Below are 23710 nucleotides of genomic sequence, written 5' to 3'. Positions count from 1 at the left end.
TGACCACAGAGAATGGGTCAAAATGACACCAAGGAGGGGACTGGGTCACATTAGGGACAGACCCTAACTTCTTACACTTAGCTGGTTGCATATTCCAGAAACGGGAGGGTCTGAGAGGGGAATCTTCCACCTGCCCTTTCAGACAGCAGGTAGATGACAGTAGCTGTGACAGTAGATAAGAAAGAGTCACATCAGGAGAGAAGTTTTCCCAAGTATTTTTAGAGTTCTGTTTCATCCCAAATTAAAGGATATGAGGGTTAGTCAGAAAAGCCAATGAGTGGGCACCACAAGCAATCTTGGCAAAAGGAACACCCAATTCTTGGCAAATGAGATGCAACATGTCAGCAAGGATGGCAGGTGCCTCTGTTCAGCACATGTGACAACATGGCACATGCCTGTACACCAGCGAACAACTGCTTTTGGACAACAATTGACAGAAAAAGCAGCCACTACCGCTGAACCCAGGGGCCATGCCAGCCCCAGAAATCTGACAGCTGACGCAGCCTCTGGATCGGGACGATGGAGACGCCCGAGCTGCACAAATCAGTGTGCTCATGGCAGTTATGGGAAGGGCCTGAAGACGCTAACTCGGGGCCGGGGCACCAGAACCACAGCTGGTCAGGACGCCTACCATGCTGTGGGCCCAGGTGGCCCAGCCACATGGCATCTCGTACCTCTGCCTGGGGCTATGAGGACCCAGGGCTGCCGCATAAGCCCTGTGTGTGTGGTGCCATGGCAGCAGGCCCAGCACACCAGCACACCCTCTCATGCCTAACCTTCATTCTGGATCCTTCACCCTTTAAGTGAAATGATACCACTTCTGAGGTCGGTGTTGTTATAATGCCATTTTAGTCTAAACCGTAAGACAATTTAGGAAGCTATACTGCAATGACTCACTCCTTTGGGTAAAGGAGATTATTAATAAGACTCCATGGGCTGCTAAGTACAAACCATTAAAGCATTACACTATCTTTTGTTCACACACATACTCAAGAATCACAAGTGCCTGAAGTGTAGGACCCCATCCTGTTGGGTATTTTTATCTCCATGGTCTAGATCTGTACTATTTGGGCTTGTTGACTTTTGTGGCCACCCTGTGTGTCCAGAAGATGACTCCTAACACTCCACTGTGTGTTCCCCTCCAGGAGCCAGTTCCTGGCAGCCCACCTTCCTCTCTGGGCCAGAGACATCCGCAGCCTCCATACCTGCTTGCCTTGGGGGTGGGGGGTGTGACTCTGCAGCAGCATCTGGTCTACCAGTTCTGATGGGCAGCCCTGTGTCACCAGCACTGCATGTAGAGCAACATGCAGCCTGTCCTGACGGTACCCGGGGGTGCTGCCAACAGAAGAACGGCCCCTGAGAACACCACAGCCACCGCTCTCCTTCTGGAGTCAGGCCTCCGGTGCCCACCTGGCAGACGGGGAAGCGTCCACAAATGCCAGTGCACAGGAGGCCTACACCAAAGTGGGGTCACATCGCTGAGGGTCCTTCCTGTCAAGAGAGAAACGACAGCCCCTCCTTTATGGAGTTACACTCTGGCTGGGGACAGCCACACAAACATGGTCACTGACACTGGCAATCCAGGGGAAAGGAACGACAGGAAGAAGCATTTGCCAGAGTGGCAGGTGGGGCAGGGGAGCCGGGCGGGAAGGCGCAGCCAATCCCCCCCACCCTAGTCCCAGAGGAACAAGTAACCTGCAGGGTGGAAGGCGGAAGGGCACTGGGGGAGGTGACAGCAATGTGAACAGAGCGCTCTGCACTAGACCAGCCAACAGCTCAGTAAAAATCCTATTTTAGGTGCTGGGTAAGTACTAGATTTCTCACAACAAACCAGAATAAAAAACAACGCCAAATTCCAGGACTGTTCCCTCTAAGAATAGTCCCTTAAAAGCCGGAAGTGGGGTTCTCAAGAGCTCCAAGTTTCTCTGGTGCAGACTTAGGTACTCTTCTTTGAAGACATGAAAAACATCCTCAGAGACATGGAATTCCTTAACAGTCCCTGACCCTGCCCAGCAGAGGATGGGGCTCATGTGGGCAGCCACCGCAGGGGCTGTGTGTAAGGAATGCCCTAGAAAGGGGCAGCAGCAGCATCCAGTGCAGTGAGGAGGGCCACGTGCAGGGCCAAACAGCGCAGCCCTCAACACATAGCTGGGGCTGGGGGCCGGGGGCCGGGGTCACAGCCCAGGGGAGGAAAGATGACTGGACCACCAGCAGCCACCACCAGGACCATCTCCCTGTTACACTTGGGATAACCAATCAAGTACTAGGGAATATAACTACATTTTAATGCCACTGTGATCACAGCAAAACACACGCTCTTGCCCAATCCACAGAAGGACGTGTGGGTCACAAGAGGCCTGGACCCCAGGGGGCCCCAGGGAACTAACTGAGCAGGGGGACTGCTGCAGACCGGCAGAGTGCAGCTCAGGATTCAGCTTCCTTTTCCTACAGACAGAGGTGGGCCTGGCCTCTGAAAGGCTGCCCAAGACACACAGGCCTCTGGACTCCATGCACCCAGCTTGGGGACAAGAAGAATCAGCCACTGACACCATTCAACAAATGACTTGCCACATGCCTTACCAGTCTTTGCAACAACCCCATGAACCAGTGGGGCCATTTCTCAGAGGAGGTCAGACCAAGGGACTGTGCTGCACTGAACACAAGCCCACATCTATGCCCTAAAGGCTGGTCCAAACCCCACTGGGCCAAACGACTGAGCAAGTACAGCACACACATACACTTGGCATTACTCAAGGGGGTCACCATAAAAAACATAAAGTTGTGCACAGTGCAAGAAAAACAAGACATCAGAAATGACATCAAGAGAGACTTGCCCTGGGAGCCAGAACTGAGATCTGGAGCAGGGACACCATTTAAGCAAGGGTTTCCTGGCAGTCACAGCAACAAGGGAAACATGACACTATCTTCACCACCGTATCAGAAGAGAGCTCTGTACCAAACTCTGAGAGACAACTCAAAAAGTAGCCCACATTTATCTCCAGAAGTCTGAGACTCAGCAATTTTTTTAAGTGTTCAAAAATTCCTTTCTTACAGAATTTCAACACTGAATGCTTAAGATGTCAAACTTTTTTTTGGATAGTTGTATCTTTAAGTGGTAACATGTTGAGGAGACTGAATTCTGGACTGTGAAGCAGAAGGACTCTGACCAAGACGGAACCTCTGATCAAGTTCAGGCAAGTGAGGATGCTGGCCGGTGCACGTCTGCCTGGCGTCTCCTCCCCCAGGGGCTGTCCTGGCATCTCCTCCCCCAGGGGCTGTCCTAGTGTCTGCTGCAATGGTGATGAGTCGCCATAATGAGTGGGGCAGGACAGAGTGGCCCCACGTGATCCGGATGGAAGACACCTCCTCCCATTCATAACCCATCAATCTAAACAGTATTTCAAATGACAAGGAGAAGGGCCAGCCCAGGGGATGAGCACAAAGTGGAGGTCTTTAGGAAGATCTGGGGTCTCTCCACTTGAAGACCAAGGACTGCCACTACGTGGCACCTCAGACAGGCTTTCATGCGGGCTGGATATCCACTGCTGTGTTCAGGTGTCAGGCTGGTGCTCCGCCGTGCTGCCCAAGGACCAAATCCACTTTCTATTTACCACCAGAGCAACGCGGCCATTTGCATAGCTTGTACCTAACATGCTTTGATGTCAACACAGCTGTGTGAAGGGTGCCTGGGGAGCCCCTCTGCCGGATGCAGTGCTCCCACTCAGAAACCAGGAGCGAGCCAAGCGACCAGAGCCAGCTGACTGCTGTGGGGTTACAGTCACCGAGAAGCCACATCTGCAAGAACCCAGCCCTCCTATCGTGGAAGCACCATCTCAAAGGAACCATTACAGTCACGGCTTCTTGTAGGACAAAGAATCACTCCTCCAGCCAACCTCCCGTCAAAGGACTGGACTTCCTCAGGCAGTGCAACACACTCCCCCTGGCAGACCTCTAACTCAGTGGCCTCCAGAATTCAGGGCCAACGCTGGCTAAAATGAAGACCCCTGGCCCCTTACCTGGCAGTGTAGCCCTGCACCACGGCCACAGAAAAGCCAGAGTTGGTTCTTACATCTCTGTGTGGCTCCTTTACATGCAGTATGAGATTCAGAGCAAGAACACACCGTTCTGAAATGCCCCAGCCTCAGAAAAATGCTAATGAGACATAATGCACTTTAACCACAATTCAAACCTCTCTGTGCTGGTTCAGCTGAGAGAAGCCTAGCGGAGGATGATGCGAGAGTCTGCTCGGGGCCAAGCCTCACCTCATGTGCATCCTCATTTCCTCCTCAAGAGATGAAAAACCCCAGTCAGACGTCTCTGAAGTCCCCTCCAGGCACCTGCAGCTCCGACTGGTTATGTGTGAATGGCCTATGGTCGCACACTGCAGGGCAGCCTCGCAGGTGTCCCCACCTGCCACAGACTGATGGCGCACTCACAGGCAGTGTGGATAGACACAACCACGCCCAGCTCCATGCCCACCCAGCCATTTAAACACACCCCAGTGCCTCAATCTCATCTCACATTTGCGTACACCCAGAGAGAGACAGCATGCATCAGTAGGGATGTACGCACAACTTGTTTAACAAGCAGAGTACTTAAAACACAGGTAGCTCAACAGAGTTGCTAGCATTGTTCTGAAACCTTGAAGACAGACTGTGCAATGTTTCAATTTAGTTCAAAGTGAGAGAAAACAGAATGAAGGTGGCAAGGGCTAAGAGCATTTTCTAGCTCTATTCCTATATGTTTTAACCTTCATGATACTCCTAAAAACAGATGGGAGTCAGGGTTCAAGGCCTGACCCTTTGGGGTCACTCCCTCTACCTGTTTTCCTGTAAGATTTATCCTCCACAAAGTCGGGAAGGCCCTTGTTCAGAAAAGCTGCAACCCACAGTCACCATCTCCATCGTGATTAATTTGAATCACAGGTTCTCTCCAAGACCTCAAGGAAAACCAAAAAGGTCTGGAGCCACGGGAAGGAGCATTCTCTAGCACACAGGCCCCAGCGTCTCCATGGTGGGGCATCACTGCTCTCAGACACCGCGTGGCATGAGACGGGCGCTGGGAGACTCTTAAACCCAAACACTCAACTGCCTGCTCCAACTGCATGGATGCCACCTGCTAAATCTGAAAACCGTATCACAGACAAATGGCAGCCACCAATTTATTCAGACTCCTCACAATTGTTTTTGCTATGAGAACTGCCCCATGAACTCATGTAAAACTCATTATCTCATGGCAGATCTAGTTTAATTTAACATTTGATATGCAGATTCTTCATTATTCTTGTCTCAGACAGTAATAGAAAAAGGAGCTTGTTTTATTCAACTTCCAACATTCAATTACTGAAGACCTCAAAAGAATGCTGTCAGAGAATATGCATCTCTGGGTTTACACGTTCAGTTTATGCTGCTCCCAAGAGCAAGCTACAATTCAGACTGCATCCTGTACATTATCTATAGGGTATCATTTATAAAACAGGAGTCAGCACAGGAATCTACTTCTTAGGAAGGACAGCCAGGTTCACAGAGAGGATATGAAAATGTTAGTGTGTCGACACTTCAATTAAACTTTTGTTTCAAGACCAGTCTGCAAGCCACCTATTCTTCTCTGTCTGCCTCAGTGCTACACTTTGTCAATGTGGAGTTCAGTCAATTCAGGCCGGCACATGCCTGGGACAGGAGGAGGAAGTAGGCAGTGTAAACAAAAGATGTACTGTTTCTGGTGATCACACAACGAAAGGGTTTTCATTCACTTCCTGGCCCATCTCGGGAGTCTGAGGTAGCTTCCTGTGCTGTGTCCATGGCAGCCCCAGCCAGGACGCCCCATCACTGCTCACTGGGAGGGGTCTACCTATGCACAGCAACTTGGCTGGACAACCTAACTACAAGGCATGGAGGAGGCCTTGGGAGTGAGTGGTCCTGGCCTCAGTGTCTGGGGTGGAGTACTGGTTAACATTGGGTCACATCTCCCCAAGGGCCTGTAGGGTCCTTTCTGAAGGGTCTAGCACACCCTTCCAGCCTTGGTCTGCAGCCTTGGCCCACGGCCAAGATTCCCATCCAAGGGGATGCCATCCCGAGAAGCGGCAAGCACCCAGCACTCCGTGGACCACGGCCTGCCCTGCTGACATTCCCTCCGGCAGACGAACCTCGGACTAGGACTTGCACTCATGCGGTTTCTGAGGTCAAAGAAATGAACAGAAGCTATTACAAACCTGGCTGTGTGGACGCACCATTCACGAGGAAGAGGCGGCTTCGAGGTGCAGGATGCGGAACACAGACAAGGCTGCTTGCTTGCTCACTTACAAGCTGTTTGCTTCTTCATAAAGTCCAAAGAGAGACTTGACTTGTCCAAGAAGCCCTCTTTCCTGTAGGCCTGGTGATATCCCTGTGCTCCCTAGCATTCACCAACAGCCTGGACGGTCAGGGCCCCGCCTGCACATGGGTCATTCAGCTCCAACACCTCCACGCTCCCTGGGGTTTTGCCCTGCAACACTTTCTAACATGTGCCGGCACCTCCGAGGCACTTTAAAGCTTACTGACGTGGTGAAAATGCACCAGTGGACTGCCAAATCCATAGTAATTTGAGCATCAAAGTTAAGTATGGAGAGAAGTGACCCACTGAATTAAACAGGGGCCCGAGAACTTAAGTTGATAAATGAATAAACATATAGGAAAGAAAGGAAACCTCTTCCTCCTCCACACATGCTTTCCTTCCACTATAAATGGAAAAGTACTGACTTTACAGTGGAAGACACCACTCTGGGCCAGAATTAGCATGGCTAGTAATGAGACAGATGGACATTCCGTGCCTCGTGATACAATGGACAGAAGAGGACACGATGTCACCTCTGTAGTATTCCTGCAAAAAATGTAAAACTTGAATCTCTTCATAAGGCAACAGCAGACAAATCAAATTCAGGGAGAATTTACAGAATAACTGTCCTGACCCTTCAAAAATGTCAGTGTCAGAACTACTGAGGAATGGTTGCAAATTAACACAAAGAGGTAAGATGACTAAAAGGTAATGCCTGATCCTAGATTGGATCTTGGGCCAGAGAAAACTTTTTTTCTGCTATAAAGGACATTGTTGGGACAACTGGTAACATTTGAAATACAGCCCACAGGTTACAGAACAGCACCGTACCACTGCTAATTTCCTGATTTTGACCACTACACTGTCAAACTTAAAGAGAATTTAACAGAACTTAAAGAGAATATTCTTATTCTTAGGAAGTACACTCTGACGTATTTAGGAGTAAGGGCTGCAATTTAATCTCAAAGAGCTCAGAAAATACGCACACTGGTGCAAGGAGGGGGATTGTTAAAGCAAATGTGGCAAAATGTTAATGGGGGGGAACTTAGGTGGCAGGTAGATCTAAGAGGGTTCTCCGTACCATTCTCGCGACTGTCATGTAGGTCTGAAATTATTTCAAAACAGAAAGTTACAGAAACATATCAGGGCTGTAGCAGTAAAACACATGAGGCAGTAGGGCCAGTCAGCCTGCGCTGATGGAGTGTTTGGGGGCAATGACACTGAGTGGCAGGAGAAAGGGAACACGCACCGGGACTTTGCGCTCACCTGTGCCTCTCTCACCTCCTCCTTCGAGGATGCAGCCGCCACCGCTCCGTTTCATATGCTTCCCCACCGCCCTTAAGTGGACTGAACACATGATAACTACACGACAACTTCCTCTATTGCTCTAACTGAAAAAACGGGAAAATATCCTGTCAGGCTTCACAAGGCTCATGGTAATAAAAGACCAACACTTTAGAAAAGGCACTTGTATTATAGAATTAAGCAAATAAAGACACAAAACATTTAAAATGCTAAAATCTGTCAAAGCAGTGTGGCAACATACACGACTCGCCAAGAGGTAACAGCTTCTTCCCCCCTTGAAGACAGCAGGTAATTTGAATGTGTTCCTTGGCAAAAGGGCTCCCATTTCCTCCCCAGATTTCTACCACAACGTTCAACAATGGATCATCAGTGGTAAGCGCAGACCCTGGACTGTTTTTAACCTAACAACTATCACCCCAGGATTCTGTGGCTTTGAGGGATACTGTCATTACACAGAGTTTCAGAGCCTGGCGTTTCAAACTGGCTGTTTATGAGACCTGGAGAATGTATTTGCCATTGTTTTGGAAAAATCAGGTTATAATCTGGAGTCTGTCCCCTACCTCCCTGCAAGATCCCAGACTACTCGGAAGCTGGAGTACTTTGCATGATTAGTGACTGTGTTTTTGTGTTGGTTCTTTTTTTAAGAGAAGTAAGGCTTACTTACAATTAGGAGATGTTGCAAAATACTGCAGAGAGACTAATTTACACCCATTTTATCAAAAGCATTGAGAACAAATGGGTTACATCTCATCTGACACAACAGCTATGGCCCCCTTAAGCATACTCCTAAACGCTGACTGTGAAATGGCACTGGGGGAAGGGGAGGAAGGCCACAGGCTCATCAGACGCCGTGTCACCGCAATAGAGGCAAGGCAGTGAAACAGCAGCCCGTGTGCTCCTGATGAGTACAGCTCACCCCTCTGCAGCCTGCGAGAGGGGCTGGCCATGGGCTTGGCTGTGCACCAAGTGTCTCATCAATGACCACACACAGCCACCACACAGGTGCATCAAACCAGGCCCGTCTGGGCAGGCCCAGGGGAAAGCTCTGCAGAACCTTCCTAAGTCTCAACAGCAACTTTTACAAACTACCTTGATGCGACTGGCTTTTCTCAGCATCCAGAGCTTCCAGGCTCTGAACACACCAGGGCCCGACTACTTCATCTCTCAGGCAGCCCCACCCAGGTCAGATCTGACATAGCCCTCTGGATGGGGAAGAAGCAGGCCCCACGTGCTGGCTGGGCTCACCTTGAGAGGCTGCTGTGGCCACCAGAGGCCACCTTTTCCTGATTTATGGACACCCCACCCCCTATCAGCCTACCCTCTTTCTCTCCACCTCAGCGTGAGGTCCCCATTGTGAATATACGGGGGCCCTGTTTCTGCTCAGTCCCAGCAGGAGAGAGTCAAGTCCAGTATATGCAGTGACACCCACATCCCATCAGAGAAACCAAGGAAGAGGAACTGGTGGGGAGAGCAGTGACTTTAGTGGCAAATTACAGAACAATTAACCTGGCCAAATATGATGATCACTTCAGATGTAGGCTAAGAAGGAATTCAGCTCTATGAACTGCTCCATGGCAGGTGTAGAATGCCAGGCATTTTATGATACTGTCTTAAGTATCCTAAGAAATTCCTAAGCCCATTCTTCCATGTGACATCTCCCATTTAATGACAGAATCATACTATAATACATTTCCCATCAAACACACACCAACCCCATAAGAAGGTATGAAGAGGGTATAGTGTGAGTTTTCATAACACCCCTGACTCCCTTATGAAGATTGTCTACTCAAGAAATGAAAAGATCCTCATGTAATGGGAAAAGGTCTCCATGTAGGTTTAAAAAAAAAACTTGAAAGGCACTGAATGGACAGGAAGACAAGAATGACCAAAAGCGAGCAGCAGGTAACATCTATTTACTCAGCAACAGCTGGCCAAGAAAGACGCTAAAGTTTAAAGCAGGACAGAAATTCTTAAGTGTCTTCAGCATGAGCTTGGTCCAGAAGAAAATGGAGAATAAAAAACCTTTAAGACAGGAAGCAACAATGTTCCAAAGAGTCAAAAGAGAAGTGACACAATCAGAAAGAGTATTAGTTGTTACAACACCTTCTACAAAATAAGGTAAGTCTTCTTTCTGGATAAATTAACAGAGATGATTTCACACATGGCTGGGTAAAAAAAATGTGAACAAGCCAAAAATTATATCATGCCTTTGCTAGGGAGCTCCTTCCCAGACTGACTCACACATGCCCCTTAACAGCCCTAACTCCCGGAGTCATAGCCTCCACGTTTCAGAATGTCTTTAAATGGTAACACATACAGCCACCCAGCAAAACACACCAAAAATTCACTGCATCTACAGAAAAAGGTACAGGGCTGAATTTTTTTTTATGTCAATTGCACACCTCAGAATTTAAGTGGCAGTCAATGTGAGGTGTAAAGTTTTTATGCCCCAAATTATAAGCTATTAATGGCCTCCCAGTGCATTTTCGGTAAATGAAAAGTCCAAGGACAGCAATGGGGATGGAAAGGCAGAGGCTCTCCTGCTCTGACGCCTGCTGCCTGGGAAACTGCGGGACATGACCTTCCTTCTGGCATTCTGTGGGGTCTTTCCCTTCAGCTGAGGGAGATTTAAAAATGTCTCTAACTTTGACCCAAACTACCCAAAGGGAGTACAGAAACACCCAAGACAGATTGAAAACTATGTTAATATTTATGTGGGAATAGTTCAAAGCATATAAATAATCTCTCTCTTAGCATGGACGTTTTAAGGTTTGTGCTCATAGAATCCCTACACCACCTTGTACTGTACTCTATTTAATTACCATCACTTAAATTCACCTGTAAAATAAATGGAAAATGGGAAAGGAGAGACAATTGAAGGTCACGTACAGGTAATACCTCTCATTTCCAGAATTAGCATAGAATTATTACTGATCACCTTTAAAAATATATACATATATATACATATATATATATACACACATATATATATATATATAGTAGGGAGGGGGAGGGTGTGAGGAGAAAAGGGGGTAAAGAAAACATCATTACCCTCCTTGGGTAATATGCATTAAATTCGTCTCCAATACGCCGCAACTCTTGTGCAATCCATATCTCCGGGCGCATATCTGCTGGTACAGCCTGAGACTGCCTCATGGAAGCTGCATCAGAACAAACAAAACAAAAATCATTGTTTTCCATAGATCATTTAGAAAGTTCCTAAGGTAAGTTTCTAGAATGAGGCCCATCTCACACACTCTCTCATGTTTTTGGACTTTCCCTAGCTTTAGCAACTATGCACTAAAGATGACACTGGCAGAGTCTGCTAACCTAACTTTAAAAGGATAAGGGATACAGAATAATTTCCCTTTTCAAAACTGGAGATTCAGAATTGCAAAATTTAAATAAGCCTGGCCAATTAATTATGCACTTCCATTTAAGGAAGACAAACTAATACAAAAATGGTATAATAAACATCACCAAAGAAATACACCTGAAACATATGAGAATATACAAAGCTTCAGTTGTCAGCAAAATATTTTGATCTTAATTCAAGGTAAAATTTCTAGGAAAATGCTAAATATCACACAGGAATATGAGATGAAAGGGCTGTCCTATTCAAAGTCAAGTAAGTGAAAACCTGCAAAACTGTGGCCAATATGTGGCCAATAGGCTGCCTATGTGTTCATTTCTATGGAAGGAGGTGCAGTGGTATAAATAGCCAGTTTCACAAGTGCTACCTCAGGACCAAACTAAGGCATAATTGCATGTTTTGTCTGAATATTAATGTAGCCAATAAAGATGGATTCAAGTCTGCAAACATCATATGGGGAGAAGGGAATGTTTTGGGTGTAAGAGCAAAGGCATTTTTGAAAGGAGAAAAGAAGGGAAGGCTGGCCCTTTCATTAAACTGTCACTAACATTCACACCCAGTACATTCAGCTGTTTGTTAATGAAACCACTGAAAAGCCACGTGACAACCAAAAATGCAGGGGAACAAAAATGTGAGTAGTCAAAACACCCCACTATGCATCAAGTGGATGATTTCCCACATGCCACTCAGAGAATGGTTCAGCAGCACCAGCACCGGGGAGATGAGATTCTTGGATTGCAATTGCTATCCACATGTGACATATGTCAAAATCTACTGTTACAAATGGGCACACTGTACTCACAATTAAGCACGCACATTACATTTGAACCACAGTAAAATATTTACAGACCTATGATAATCAGATTTCTCAATAACATGGATGTAACTTCCTGTTTTGTGTTTCCGTAAACAAATCTTGTACCTTGAATTTTGTTGTTAGAAATAAAACTGATGTTGATCATAGTTTATCAAAAGTACTCAGAAGACAGCTCTCTGAAGAATTTTTACCAAGTCTTTTCCAAACTCCTGTGCCTCATCTTTTCTGTATCCTGGCCTCCTCTCAAATGAGTTCAACTATAATCTGACAAGGGCTGACCGCCCATGGCACCATGTGGATGTGTGTGCGCAAGCATGTGTGTAGTGTTGAATGAATAAGAGTGCACAGATCCTTTCCAGAATTTTCTGTGCTCTGTAAGACAAAGGGAAGACCCCTAAAGGAAGCCCTGGCAGAGAGCACAAAAACTGGTAATGGGAAATTTTCAGCAAAAGCCAGGCATGTCCCCTGAATACACCCCCAATCACCTAAAAATTTATGTTGGCTCTATCTTCAGCATACAAATATTTCTATCATTACTCCATACAAGCCTATTAACATTAATTTAAAATGGCTGAGCTGGCAGAAAACAAAATTTCAGGGTAGATGTGAGGTCAGGTGGTGATGTAATAGTTCACTTCCCTTCCTGGGCTTACAGCTCTTTAAGGATTTAGTCTGTCACAGGTACCAAACCATTACTTTTCTTTTATGTGATCAGCAATCAAGGGCTCTTTCCCTAACTTTAGAAGCTGTTAAAAAGTAACTCATCCTTGAGGGGAAAAAAAGCATCTTTTCTTAGAATGTCTGCTGTGCATCAGGGCCTGCAGAATGTTTTGCATATGTTATCTCATGCAATCCTCCTAACAGCCATGCTGCAGGGAGACAAACCTGCCCATATGTACAGGTGACTAGACCAGCAGGCAGGACACAATGGGGCTGCTTAGCGCCATTATCACACATGTCCCCAGGGCAGAGCCCCACTTATTTCTTAGTACATACAGCTCTCTGAGAGAGTAATGTACTTTCAATCCTGGAGTCAGAAATGAAGAAAATGCCAATCATCTAAAGAAAATATTTGAAATAGAAACTGTTTAATAAAGATGGCAGACTGGTAAAAACTGCTGGCAAGTTACCTGGTGGATACAAATGTCCATGTGCCGACACTGCGCCAGGAAGTGTGCTGGGTACAGCAACCTGAGAGGCCAGGTACTGCTCCTACAGAGCTCACGTTCTCGTAGGTTAACTTTCAGCTAAATGTTATGTTTCTCCTGGACGAGGACACTTAACAAGTAAACTTTATACTCTTACAACAAGAAACAAAAATAACTGCCTCGGTTCATTTCCCCTAGTTGGTGGATGAAACAGTACTGAATCCTATTTAACATGTCACTTATATGTACAATCTAGAAGGTTCTGTCTGGCTCATGTGTGGGTTGGCAACAAGAAGGACCATGGAAGGAGCTGGTCTGTGTCAGAAGTCAGCTTATCAAAACTAGCACCTGGTGAACAGGCCAACCTAGCCAGCAGCTAAGAAGGAAATAGGGAACCTTGGTGATCAAATCCAACTTATTCATCCTAAGAGAAAAATGCCTTGCTGGTTTTGGGAGAAGGAGGCAAAGGAGATAAATAGATGTTTATTCTATAGGAAAGAAAAGTTTAATAGCTTAAGTTAAGTTAGCTTAAATAAATGCATAGGTACAGACATATGCACAAGGTTGTGGGACACAGAGGGAGGCTGTGTGCTGTGTCTGTGGGAGGCCCGGGAGGCTCTGCATGATTCTGGTGCACAGAGTCCAGGGACCAGACCCTGAGAAATACTGACCCAGGGTGAAAAGTCCTGCAGAGGCCCTGGAGCCCAGATGTGTGTCTTCAGAGAGCATTTCAGAGTTAGGAGCATTGTGGTAATAGCCACAGGTAATGAATGAGACCAGGCTTATCGCTAACAACAGGCAATAACAACAGGTTACTAAGAGAGCTATCAACTGTACTTAAGTGTATTTTTTTTAAGCTGATATGGAATACTAACCTACAGCATAAACTAACTTTTGTAAAAGAGACTGATCTGTCTGGGCTACTCTAACACAGCATTGATCACCATTTGCCTTTTTTAAAAACTGGAAGTTTTTCTGTTTTCTTCTTGAAAGGCAAATCGTGTTCTTGTTCCTTGAGTCTATAAAAACTTAAAATGAATGGCCAACATTCATCCCGCAATACAATTGAATCCCATATATACACAAACTACATGGTTACACAGTAAGATTATAAGATGACATATCTATTTAGAATATTTTAGAAGACATCCTAGCCCTGTGTTTTAAAAGGGTTGTCTTAGTCTCAGCTGATGCAGTGCATTTTTCAACATAAATCTCAAAGACCATTTCTGTAGAGACAAAATAGCTTCCCTTTTGGGGAGTGTGGAGGGGGTGCTGTTTCTTACCTTTATCACTAGCTTAACCTTAGTGACTGTCAGATTTGGTCTTCTGTCACATGAGAACCGACCAGAACAAAAGAATGGGATCTGACTGACCCTACAGAATTCGCCTGTTCGCCCCATGGTGGTGCCGGTCAGAGTCTGAACTAAGTTTGCTGAATTCGGTCCCACCGTCCCCCAGAGCAGAGGCCACCAGTGGTGAAGGGATCCTTGGCACGGTCTCCGGATAGTGTAGCCCGAGCCGGTGGGGTTCGGGGACCAGTACTCAGAACACAGTGCTCCACCCTCGCTTCTGTAATCCTATCTAGTTATGCAACCGACTTTCATTCTAGTATTATGTACAGTCCACCTATCAGAAAGATAATGTACATTTTCATTTGTATTCTATAGAAAAGTTTATCAAGTATAAATGTTACTGTGCTACAGGCAATATGCATAACTGCATAGGCTGATACCTGATTGATAAAATGGGTCTCTATTTGAAACAAAAGCTCTTATTACTAGTTAAGAAGATCAAATTTGTAACTTATGAGGTAACTTGACATGAACAAAAGACAATTCTTCATAGGGGAAATTCTGGTGAGGTATGTTTTTGCCACAGAAAATGTAGTTTCTGCATTTAAGAAAGTATTTCACTCCAGAAATCTGGCTCTAAAGCTTAAAGTGCAATGAAATATAAACTGCTCTTAATGTGAAGTCACTCTAAAGCTGTAACTTCAAGTCCACCCGAGGCCAGTTCCCATCCTGTAAGCCCCAGATGGAGCCGGGGGGACTAAGTTCACGTTTTCTAACCAAAGCCATGAATCCAAACTTACAATGCAACTATGTCCGATGGGCAATTTCATCAAAAGGATGGTATGTTAGTTGAATTTTCATAAAAACTCCTGGAAGCAATTTTTTGAAATCCTGAATTTACTGGTAACATTACTGCCTATAGAAAAAGTAACACAAGGCATAATTAATCCATTTTTTAATGGGGGGTGGGGTGTGTAGAAAGGATTTTTTTAGTGCTAAAGATCTCTGAGTTTCTAAAAGATATGTATCATTTAATTAACAGGCTGCTGTGGTTCAGTTACAGAGTATTTTCTAGCCCACATGATAATTTCAAATCTTGAAAGTTCAACAATCGAAAAAATTAATTCAGTGGTTGTGGCTAGTAGTGAAATCAGGCTGGGGCTTTCAGAAAAGGCTTCTGCAGCATCACCAGCCAGGGTGGGAAAATAAAAAAATGAGAAGGTCCATTCATAATGAGCAACATCAGTCAAGTCAAACCTTATTTTTCGTGAACACAACTTGCTACTATTTTCCACCATCACAAACAGCAGGTGTTCAAAGGAACTGAGGTCACATCTTGACATTCACAGCTACTCTTCCAACACCCAGCCTGCTCCCAGAGGGCGTGTGAAATGCCACCTAGCAGGGGGGTGTACTGTACCAGACACACGCACCACACGACCACAGTCTCTTTCTGGGGGAAGGACCGGGGCCACTCTCACCTCCTGGGGCAGCTACAGAGTTAGTTCCCGTTACAACTGGAGTTAAGGGTGGAAGTAAAAACCAAATTAACATTCACGAAACACTTCACACTCTGTACTCTTCTCAGATGTTCAGTAATCTACAAATACTTGGAAAGAATCAAGATTCAATTTTAAAGTAACCGATATGCCTTAAGCCCTGGATCAGTATTCAACTTAGAGCCTGAGAGAAGATTTCTGGGTCACTGAAGAGATATGGAACATATGACTTTGAAGAAATGATTGTTTTTATTCGAAACGCATCGGATCATACTTATTTAGGCAAGTGTACATGTTGCCCAGCACTTACGAGGGACTGTGGGGCTCCCCCGCAACCTCCTCCTGACTCTCGACGTTGTCCATCCTCACTACCTGAGGAGAGTCTAATTTAACCAGTAGCCATAAAGGACCACTCAGTCTTTGTAAGCTCTGAAACGAGTACTGAACCAATTCCAAAACCATTCAGAGAAGGCACTTCCTGTGCAGGTGGCCACACTGAAGCTCAACATTCATTTGGGGGAAATTAAAACTCTGGGACGTTTATTCAACTCAGTCATCTCCTTGCTTAAGTGGCTATCTTCAGAAATATCCTTATCAATGTGGAATTACTCAGAGCTTCCATGAGGAAGGCGGCAGCAGCCAGTCTGCTAGTGCTATCGGAATCATCTTCAGCGACTGATGGTTCTCCTAATGTGAGCCAGAACCCAGGTTCACACACAGACCAAAGGACACTCACACAGACTGGAGGAAAACACACACACACACACACACACACACACACGCACGCACACACACACACACACACACACACACACACACACACACACACACACACACACACACACACCTCCCTCTGAGTCTGATTCAGTTGCATCACTTTATTTTTTGACAAATCCTTTATTAATTCCACTGAATCACTGGGCGAAAATGAAAGTGAGTACAGATGAAATAAAGAGATGGTAGTTAGCATTACTACTCAAGTGCCTGTGTATCTTTTTCCATGGTATACCTTTGTGTCAAGCCTGGGCAGCTGCGTGGATATACAATTCAAGCACTTTACAAACAGCAGCTAGGATAAAATTCCATAAATAATGAAGTTGCTAAGATGAAGCCAGTGTTTTTATACTTTTTGATGTGGACTGCCCAGTGCTTTCGTGTGGCTGTGAGGAAGCAAGTCAAAACAGACTGCTCTGATCAATTTCCAATCTGACCATTGGGAAACTGCCAGCAAACCAATGCTCTAAAGTTGGACAGAAGTCTGCAAAGTAGCATTCATAGCATCCTCCCTACCTTTCCCCAAAATCTGTTTCTTAAAATACAATTAGAAACCAAAGGCATTAGATCAATGTGTTATGCCTTTTTTACTGATAACTATTCAACAACAGAAGACCTAGTTATCACGTCACCTGAGCTGTCACTCCCCCGGTCACCAGACCCCGGGTTTTTCTGTCCATGTCCAAGACCACCCTGGCTAACCTCACTCACCGCAGGGGCCCAACATCTTAGGGGAGCTGGAAGCCCTGTGCAGAAACCTTTCCAACATGGGGCCCAGCTGCCCGGCCTGGGTGTCCACTTCCTGGACACATACACACACACACTCCTCCCTAAGGCACTGCAGTCCTTGCTGAAGGGAATTGGTGCTCAAAAGTTCTTCCTTATAGGCAACTGAAATGTTTCCCCTTCCAACTCTCACTCCCATTTCAATTCTGTCCCCTGGGCCTAAAAAGATACTCTATAATCCCTCTCAACCATTACCCCTCTTTTTAATTAACGAAGCTGCCATCACATGCCCCAAATCTGGTCTTGGGCCAGTTCCTTCCGTGTGCCTTTACTGACAAGCTGTAGGAAGACCTTCACCACCATCCCAGCCCTCCCGCTCTACATGCTCCAGAAACACACTGCCCTGAAGAACACATGGAGCCGGTCTGTACTGGGTCTGGCCAGGAACAGGATGCAGGACACTACTACTGCCCCACGCTAAGTGTCTGGGGCAGCTGCATTTCTACTACTGTAGTCTCAGGCTCCTTTCAGGGGTTTACAGAGGATTTATTTGGCTGCCATCTTATTTTGAAAGACAGATAAAAAAACAACCCTCCAACTAAGTACAGCCAAACACCAACCCTGAGCTTGCTTTAAGACAGAGACATAAACCCCCTACTTCTCTACTGACAGTGTGGCCCATTTCTCACCCAAATTATTTCACCATTTACTCCATAACTACAAAAAGAAATGCTTTCTAGAGATCTTTTAAAGTAAACATACAACTCCGTAGATAAATTCACTTAAGACGTCTCCTTAGAAATACAGCATTAAAAAATTGGAAAGTACTAGCTTTTGGTAATGATACGTTGTTCCCAGTCAAAAAATCAGATCGGGGGAAGGAAATGAGAATTCAAACCACAAATACAAAAATTCTAACTACAGAGTAAGTGTGGCTTCCTCTAAGAAATTTAACACTCGCAGAAGGAAAAAGGTAACAAAAATCTTTCTAAACTCACATTAAGGTCTTAAACATTACTGTATTTCATCTCAGTGACAATGAAGATCAAGGCATGAGGCTAAAAAGCCACGATATATATCTTCAACAGTTTTTAAACTCCAACGTGTAAAAGTCTGTCAATTTTATTTAGGCAGTTAAAATTAGAATTGTCATCTATGAGGTGAGGCACTAGTCTAACCTACAGATACACGATTAACAGTAACACACCAGAAGGGTGAAACATAATGGCAGCTTCTTACTTAACACAAATTCATCAAAGGCAGCTGCCTCTTTTTACCCAATATAACATAAAAAGAGAAAAATCTTTACACCTCAATTTCAGACACTATTCTGCATAACCATAAAATCATAAATGTTGTGTTTGGACACTGAACGGTTTAAATATTTGTCCTCCAAACACATGTCTGTCACAGCTGGGCTCTTCGACTCCTCCCTAAAGACTTACAAAACTAAAAAAAAAGACTCACAAAGCTTAGTGTGTGTTGATTGAGCACATTTATGTCCAACTCCAGTATCCCACCTCTAAGGGACAAAGGTGAACAGAGGCCCTACAACTTCTGTAACATACACAAAAATAAAAAGAAATATTATGAGAATTATACGCTGTGTAAAAAATAAGAGATGTGGATGGCTAAAGCTCACACAGCATCTGCAAGGTACACTGAATGGTCATTCGGAAAGATGGCTCGAGCCCAAGTTCCTTCATCCACTGACCAGCCTGTACTAACCGTTCAAGTCACCTAACCTCCGTACAACTTGGCAATTCTGGGAGAGGGTCCTAGGCTAGCCTGCAAACCATAAAAGTGTTATGCAAATAACTATGCCATGTCCTCCACAGGAAAAGCATGGAGGCTGGAGTCACCCTAAGCACAAGTCCCAGTGTAAGGTGTGCAGAATTCTGTGCTCAAAGACTGTCTGGTCTTTGATCTGCTCAGATCCACATATTCTTCCTCCTCCTTGTGCCCTTTTTATCCCTCCAGACTCCAGGGCAGACATGGCTGCTACAGCAGTTCTGATGCCTAATGGGCTCAAAACGGAGTGAACTGGTGTGGCTGCCCCTGTACGTAGAAAGTTGTTGTGCAACAGATTCAAGTGGGCTGTTGGCTACTTCTGCGCGACCTCCCCTCCTCCCCCCACCCTCTGGCTCTGACCTCTCCTGAACAACAGCAGTGCCCTCCTGTATGAGGAGAGGACATTGGCCCCCAGCCAGGATGAAGGACTTGCCTCAGGGGCTGAAACAGGTCAGTAAAAGGACCAACACTGGCCTGAGTCACCTGCTGGAACTTTCCACTCTCAACTTTACGCCATCAGCAGAAAGGACTGGAGAGAAAACCAATAAAACACCTGCAGAGAAAACACGGATTGTATGTGCCAGGCTTTCCTTACAGAGAGAACGTTCTAAGCTTCAAATGGGCACACTGGTAAAATCCACGTGAAGGAGAGGGAACCTGGGCACTCAGACACTGCATTAAGTATTACCTGAATTCTCATTGAGTCTACTCATATTTGTGCCCCTGACATTATGTGCCCAGTTGCTTAAGTTGGTGAGTTGTTTTTATAAGTTGTATTTTTTTATTCAGGTACAAGTAAAACTGAGTCCGGATTCAAATATAAAGTAACAAAGCACATTATCCAGAATGCAGTTCTAGACTACTCTGCATTAAGAAATTCCTCAAGGGACTGAAAAACAGACAGTCAAGAAATCTCCTCGTCTCCTCTCCAGCACACTTACTCTGTAGAAAGCAACTCTCTCAACAAGACTGTCTGTCAGGGCTGGTTCACCTTATATACTTTCACAGACACATACATTTATTAGAGAAAAATATGTCCCTTCTGCTTGAGCAAGCTTCTATTAAAAGTCTCAAATTACTTATTAAATCTACAAGCTGATTATATTTAAACGTTTTAGGAACTGGAGTGGGAAGCATGCTCTGGGCCAGGAATGTGACATGTGTTGGGGGAAAAAAAATGGTTACCAGAGCAACTCAGGGTGTTGAGAATCATCATGTCAAACCTGTTTCAATTTTAACTTATACACCCTCTCAGATTGAAGTGACTGATTCCATCTTTAAAAAAAAAATTATCCTAAAAAACACTTTCACTCCTAAGGAAAGGCAGCCGGGTCCAAACCAAAGCAAGCACCATGTGCCACATGGCACCAGATGTGGCCCTGCCCTGCTTCTGAACCCCTAAGACTGTTTCCTCTCCCTGAAAATGACTTACAATCTCTCTCAAGTTTGACACACCCATGCCATCTCCTGGCCTGTGTCTGCCGGGAGCACAGATGTCGGAGAGAAGAGCTTAGGCAGTGACCCAGGCACAGCCCTCGGCCCTCATCCAGCCCGAGGGCACCAGTGGCCCAGGGAACAGGAGGCGAGGACGGCCTGCCAGCAGCCCCCCTCTCAGGGGAGAGATCACTGGGTGAACCATGCTACTCATGAACCATAGCAAACTGGTCCAGGGTGGACAACAGAGGAAACACAAAGTGGATTTGGGCTTCCCACAGGCCACTGGGGATACCACCCCATTCTAGGCAAAAACTTAAAACCACTTACAAATCAGGCTTAGACTTGTCCACCGAGCCAATGTCTGTGCTGACCACTGGCATCTGTCACCTCACAGCATGAGAGGAAAACGTTCCCAAGAGCATCACTCAGAAGGTAAAACAACAAAATTTAACGAGGGCCCAAGGAGGGTAATGCTCTTAGAGAAAAGGAAAAAAGAGAAGCTATTTTAAAATTCTTGATTCTTTTCAAAGAGTATTTCTAATGTTAAATGGATAAGCACAATATGTCCTATTTTGAAAAAAGCTGCGTAACTTTCGGTTGCAGGAAAAAAATAGTTCAGTCCATGCCTTCTGTCTCAGGACCATTCTTTCTTCAAATACACATCTTGAACTGTAGCCAAGTTTCTGCCAAATCCAATCAGCCGTCTCCCACAGGTGTACCTGCCGCAGGCCCCATTCAGAGAGTTGGGGTGGAGTGTGGGTTTCCAGATGTCTCTCCATGGTCCAAGGGTTTGCCAATGAAGCTGAGGTCCTCAGGGTGATGTGTGGGTTCACTGGCAGGTTAGGGGTGATTTAGACCTCCCTTCCCAGGCCAGTTTCTAGAAAAGGTTTTCTTTTTTGCATGTTTGTACTGGGACCTAGGGGGTTAGGATAGTAACAGCATTTACAGATGAATGCACTTCCCTGTGTTTTCTGTACTCCCGAAACGACAGCAGCTTTCGATGGAAAATAGAGTATTTTCGCTACTGTCACCCTTCCTGACCTGCTGTGGCTGGGACAGGTCACTGAGGAGCAAGGAGAAATGAGTGACCAAGTTTCTACCAGATGCTATCCATCTATTAGCTCTTGTAAAAGCTCCGACAACCCTCCGTGGTGACTACTTTTGTCTTCAGTTGATGGATGAGGAAAACGAAGCTCAGAGAGGCTAATCTGCCTCACCTGTGACTAGAGCCGCCCAGGCCACTTGATGACACTGAGGAATAGCCAGGATCCCATCCAGACCCAGGCACAGCCCTGCAGGGAAGGTGGCGCTGCATCAACATGTAACCCACTGGAGGGAGATGTTTCAACAAAATACTTGCTTTGCTAAAATAAAAAGCAGACCCCAACAGAGTAAATTAGGGGGCTGACATTCCCCTGGAATACTTCTGGTGATCGGCTAAAAGCTTGCTCTCACTGGAAGGAAGCATCATCACAAGGGGCACGTGCCAGTTTATGCTAATCACACAGTTAAGACAAACTTGCCTCAGTGCTGGGCATGCTGCTAAAGAGATTAAAATTAGGAGAAAACTTAAAATATAAATTATTTATTAGATTTATTCTATTATAAATGGTAATTATGATTTTGCTAATACAAAAAGAGACACCAATAAGACCACACGTAACTTGAATACAAAATACTCACTTTTAACACTGATGCATGTTCCCTCTATTAGGCATATACATTTCTTGAAAACCCAATTATGTGTTATGGACTAAATGTTTGCATCTCCCATAAAATCTCTAGGTTGAATTCTAATCCCAGTGAGACAGTATTGGAGGTGATAAGGCCGCGAGGGTGGTGCCTCCATTGAGTAGGATTAGTGCCCTGCAAGAACAAGTCAGAGAGCTACTCACTCTTACCATGCTGTGAGGAAACAGTGAGAAGTGGGGAAGAGGGCCCTCACCAAAACTCAACTGTGGCAGCACCCTGGTCTGCCTTCCAGCTTCCAGAACTGAGAGCCACCTGGCCTGTGACAGTTTTGTTGTAACAGCACAGACTAAGACAGTAGAGTATCACCAACAATCTTGTAACCTTTTTAACCTAGCGTTATGCCAGGAGCATTTTCCATGTCATTATCCTTTTTCACACCATTAACAAGATAGCACTAATCTGTCAAAAGGATGCATCATAATTTAGAGATTTTTCCATATCATTAGGACAGTCAGTAGTTTTTGGCTAGAATACATAATGCTGTGATGTACCCCCTCATGCACCCATTTCCGCTAGCATTTCCTACAAAAGAAAACAGTGTTTCAGGCCTTCTGCTCTGTGCCCATAGAACACGGTCTGAGGGCGGATGGGTGGCATGTGCTTACAGCCTGGCGCACAGACAACACTGAGTCCACGAGGTCTTAAAGGACAGATGTTTGGTATCAACAGGACCTCCACAGAGAAGGAAGCAGCCTTAGGCCATATGCTCCATCACAGGTCTTGGCCACTGACCATGCAAACAGCAAAGGACAATGAATAGAAGATGAGAGAAGCTGCGAATTTTGTCCCGTGAGGAATATGTGGAGACTGAGGCTGACCCAACAAAGGAATGAAGACAACTGGATTCTGGTGTGGGAGGCAGGGCAGGGAGGGGTGGTGGTCTGTGGGGAGTCCCAGTGCCGCAGAGGCAGGGCAACCATACACCAGGGGCGTGAGGTGACGGGTCTGGACATGGGCTCCAACCCAGTAGTTCAGAGCAGGTTGGGAACTAGGGCACCTAACTAGCATTCAACTGGTAGTTGTAAGTATATGTGTGTCTTCAAACCTAGTATCACAAACGCCCTAAAATATAAGACAAGACAAATCAGCAGATGATTAGCCTCTCTTGTCCCACCTTACAGTCCAATTCCACAGAACTACAGGACTCACTGTTTTCTTTTCTAAAAGCTCCCCCATGCATGAGCGATCAGACCTGAGCCACCCACCTATCCTCAGGCAGCACGCTGGAGAGCAGGAGAGCGCAGACCCCACAAGCACACCGCGAGGGTCACACACACACCAGCTCAGTGGAAGCAGTTAGTGCTATGATTCTGCCTCCAGGCCACATCGGCAGGCTAACACACAGGGGACTTACAGCAGGGAACACTGCAGCTACCATGTGAATGAGGTGGCTAGGATTATGGCATCAACTCTTCCCAAAGGTAAAAGTCCCGTGTTCCATGCAGACAGTAAAAACAGACAGTGAACAAGGTGATTTCTAA

At 45.7% G+C, this 23710-nt stretch overlaps 1 protein-coding gene across 12 annotated transcripts in view; it reads right to left on the bottom strand.

Annotated features, from left to right (window-relative positions):
* Positions 1–23710, bottom strand: part of BCL2L11 (BCL2 like 11) — a 69053-nt gene that overhangs the window by 30171 nt on the left and 15172 nt on the right. For 6 of the 12 annotated variants that reach the window (XM_057496993.1, XM_036906054.2, XM_057496992.1 and 3 more), the window contains one exon: positions 10669–10778. The exons of 2 other annotated variants lie outside the window; for them this stretch is intronic. In XM_057496993.1, the coding sequence (XP_057352976.1) occupies positions 10669–10778 (110 nt within the window). Of the gene's footprint in view, positions 1–7578; positions 7704–10668; positions 10779–15050; positions 15167–23710 lie in introns of those variants that run through there. 4 more of the 12 variants (XR_005028919.2, XR_005028910.2, XR_008995748.1 and 1 more) reach the window with 3 other exon arrangements.

This window comes from Manis pentadactyla, chromosome 2, assembly GCF_030020395.1.
Source record: "Manis pentadactyla isolate mManPen7 chromosome 2, mManPen7.hap1, whole genome shotgun sequence".
Lineage (NCBI taxonomy): Eukaryota > Metazoa > Chordata > Mammalia > Pholidota > Manidae > Manis > Manis pentadactyla.
Note: the sequence above shows the minus strand (reverse complement) of the source record. Positions and strands in the feature narration are given on the sequence as shown.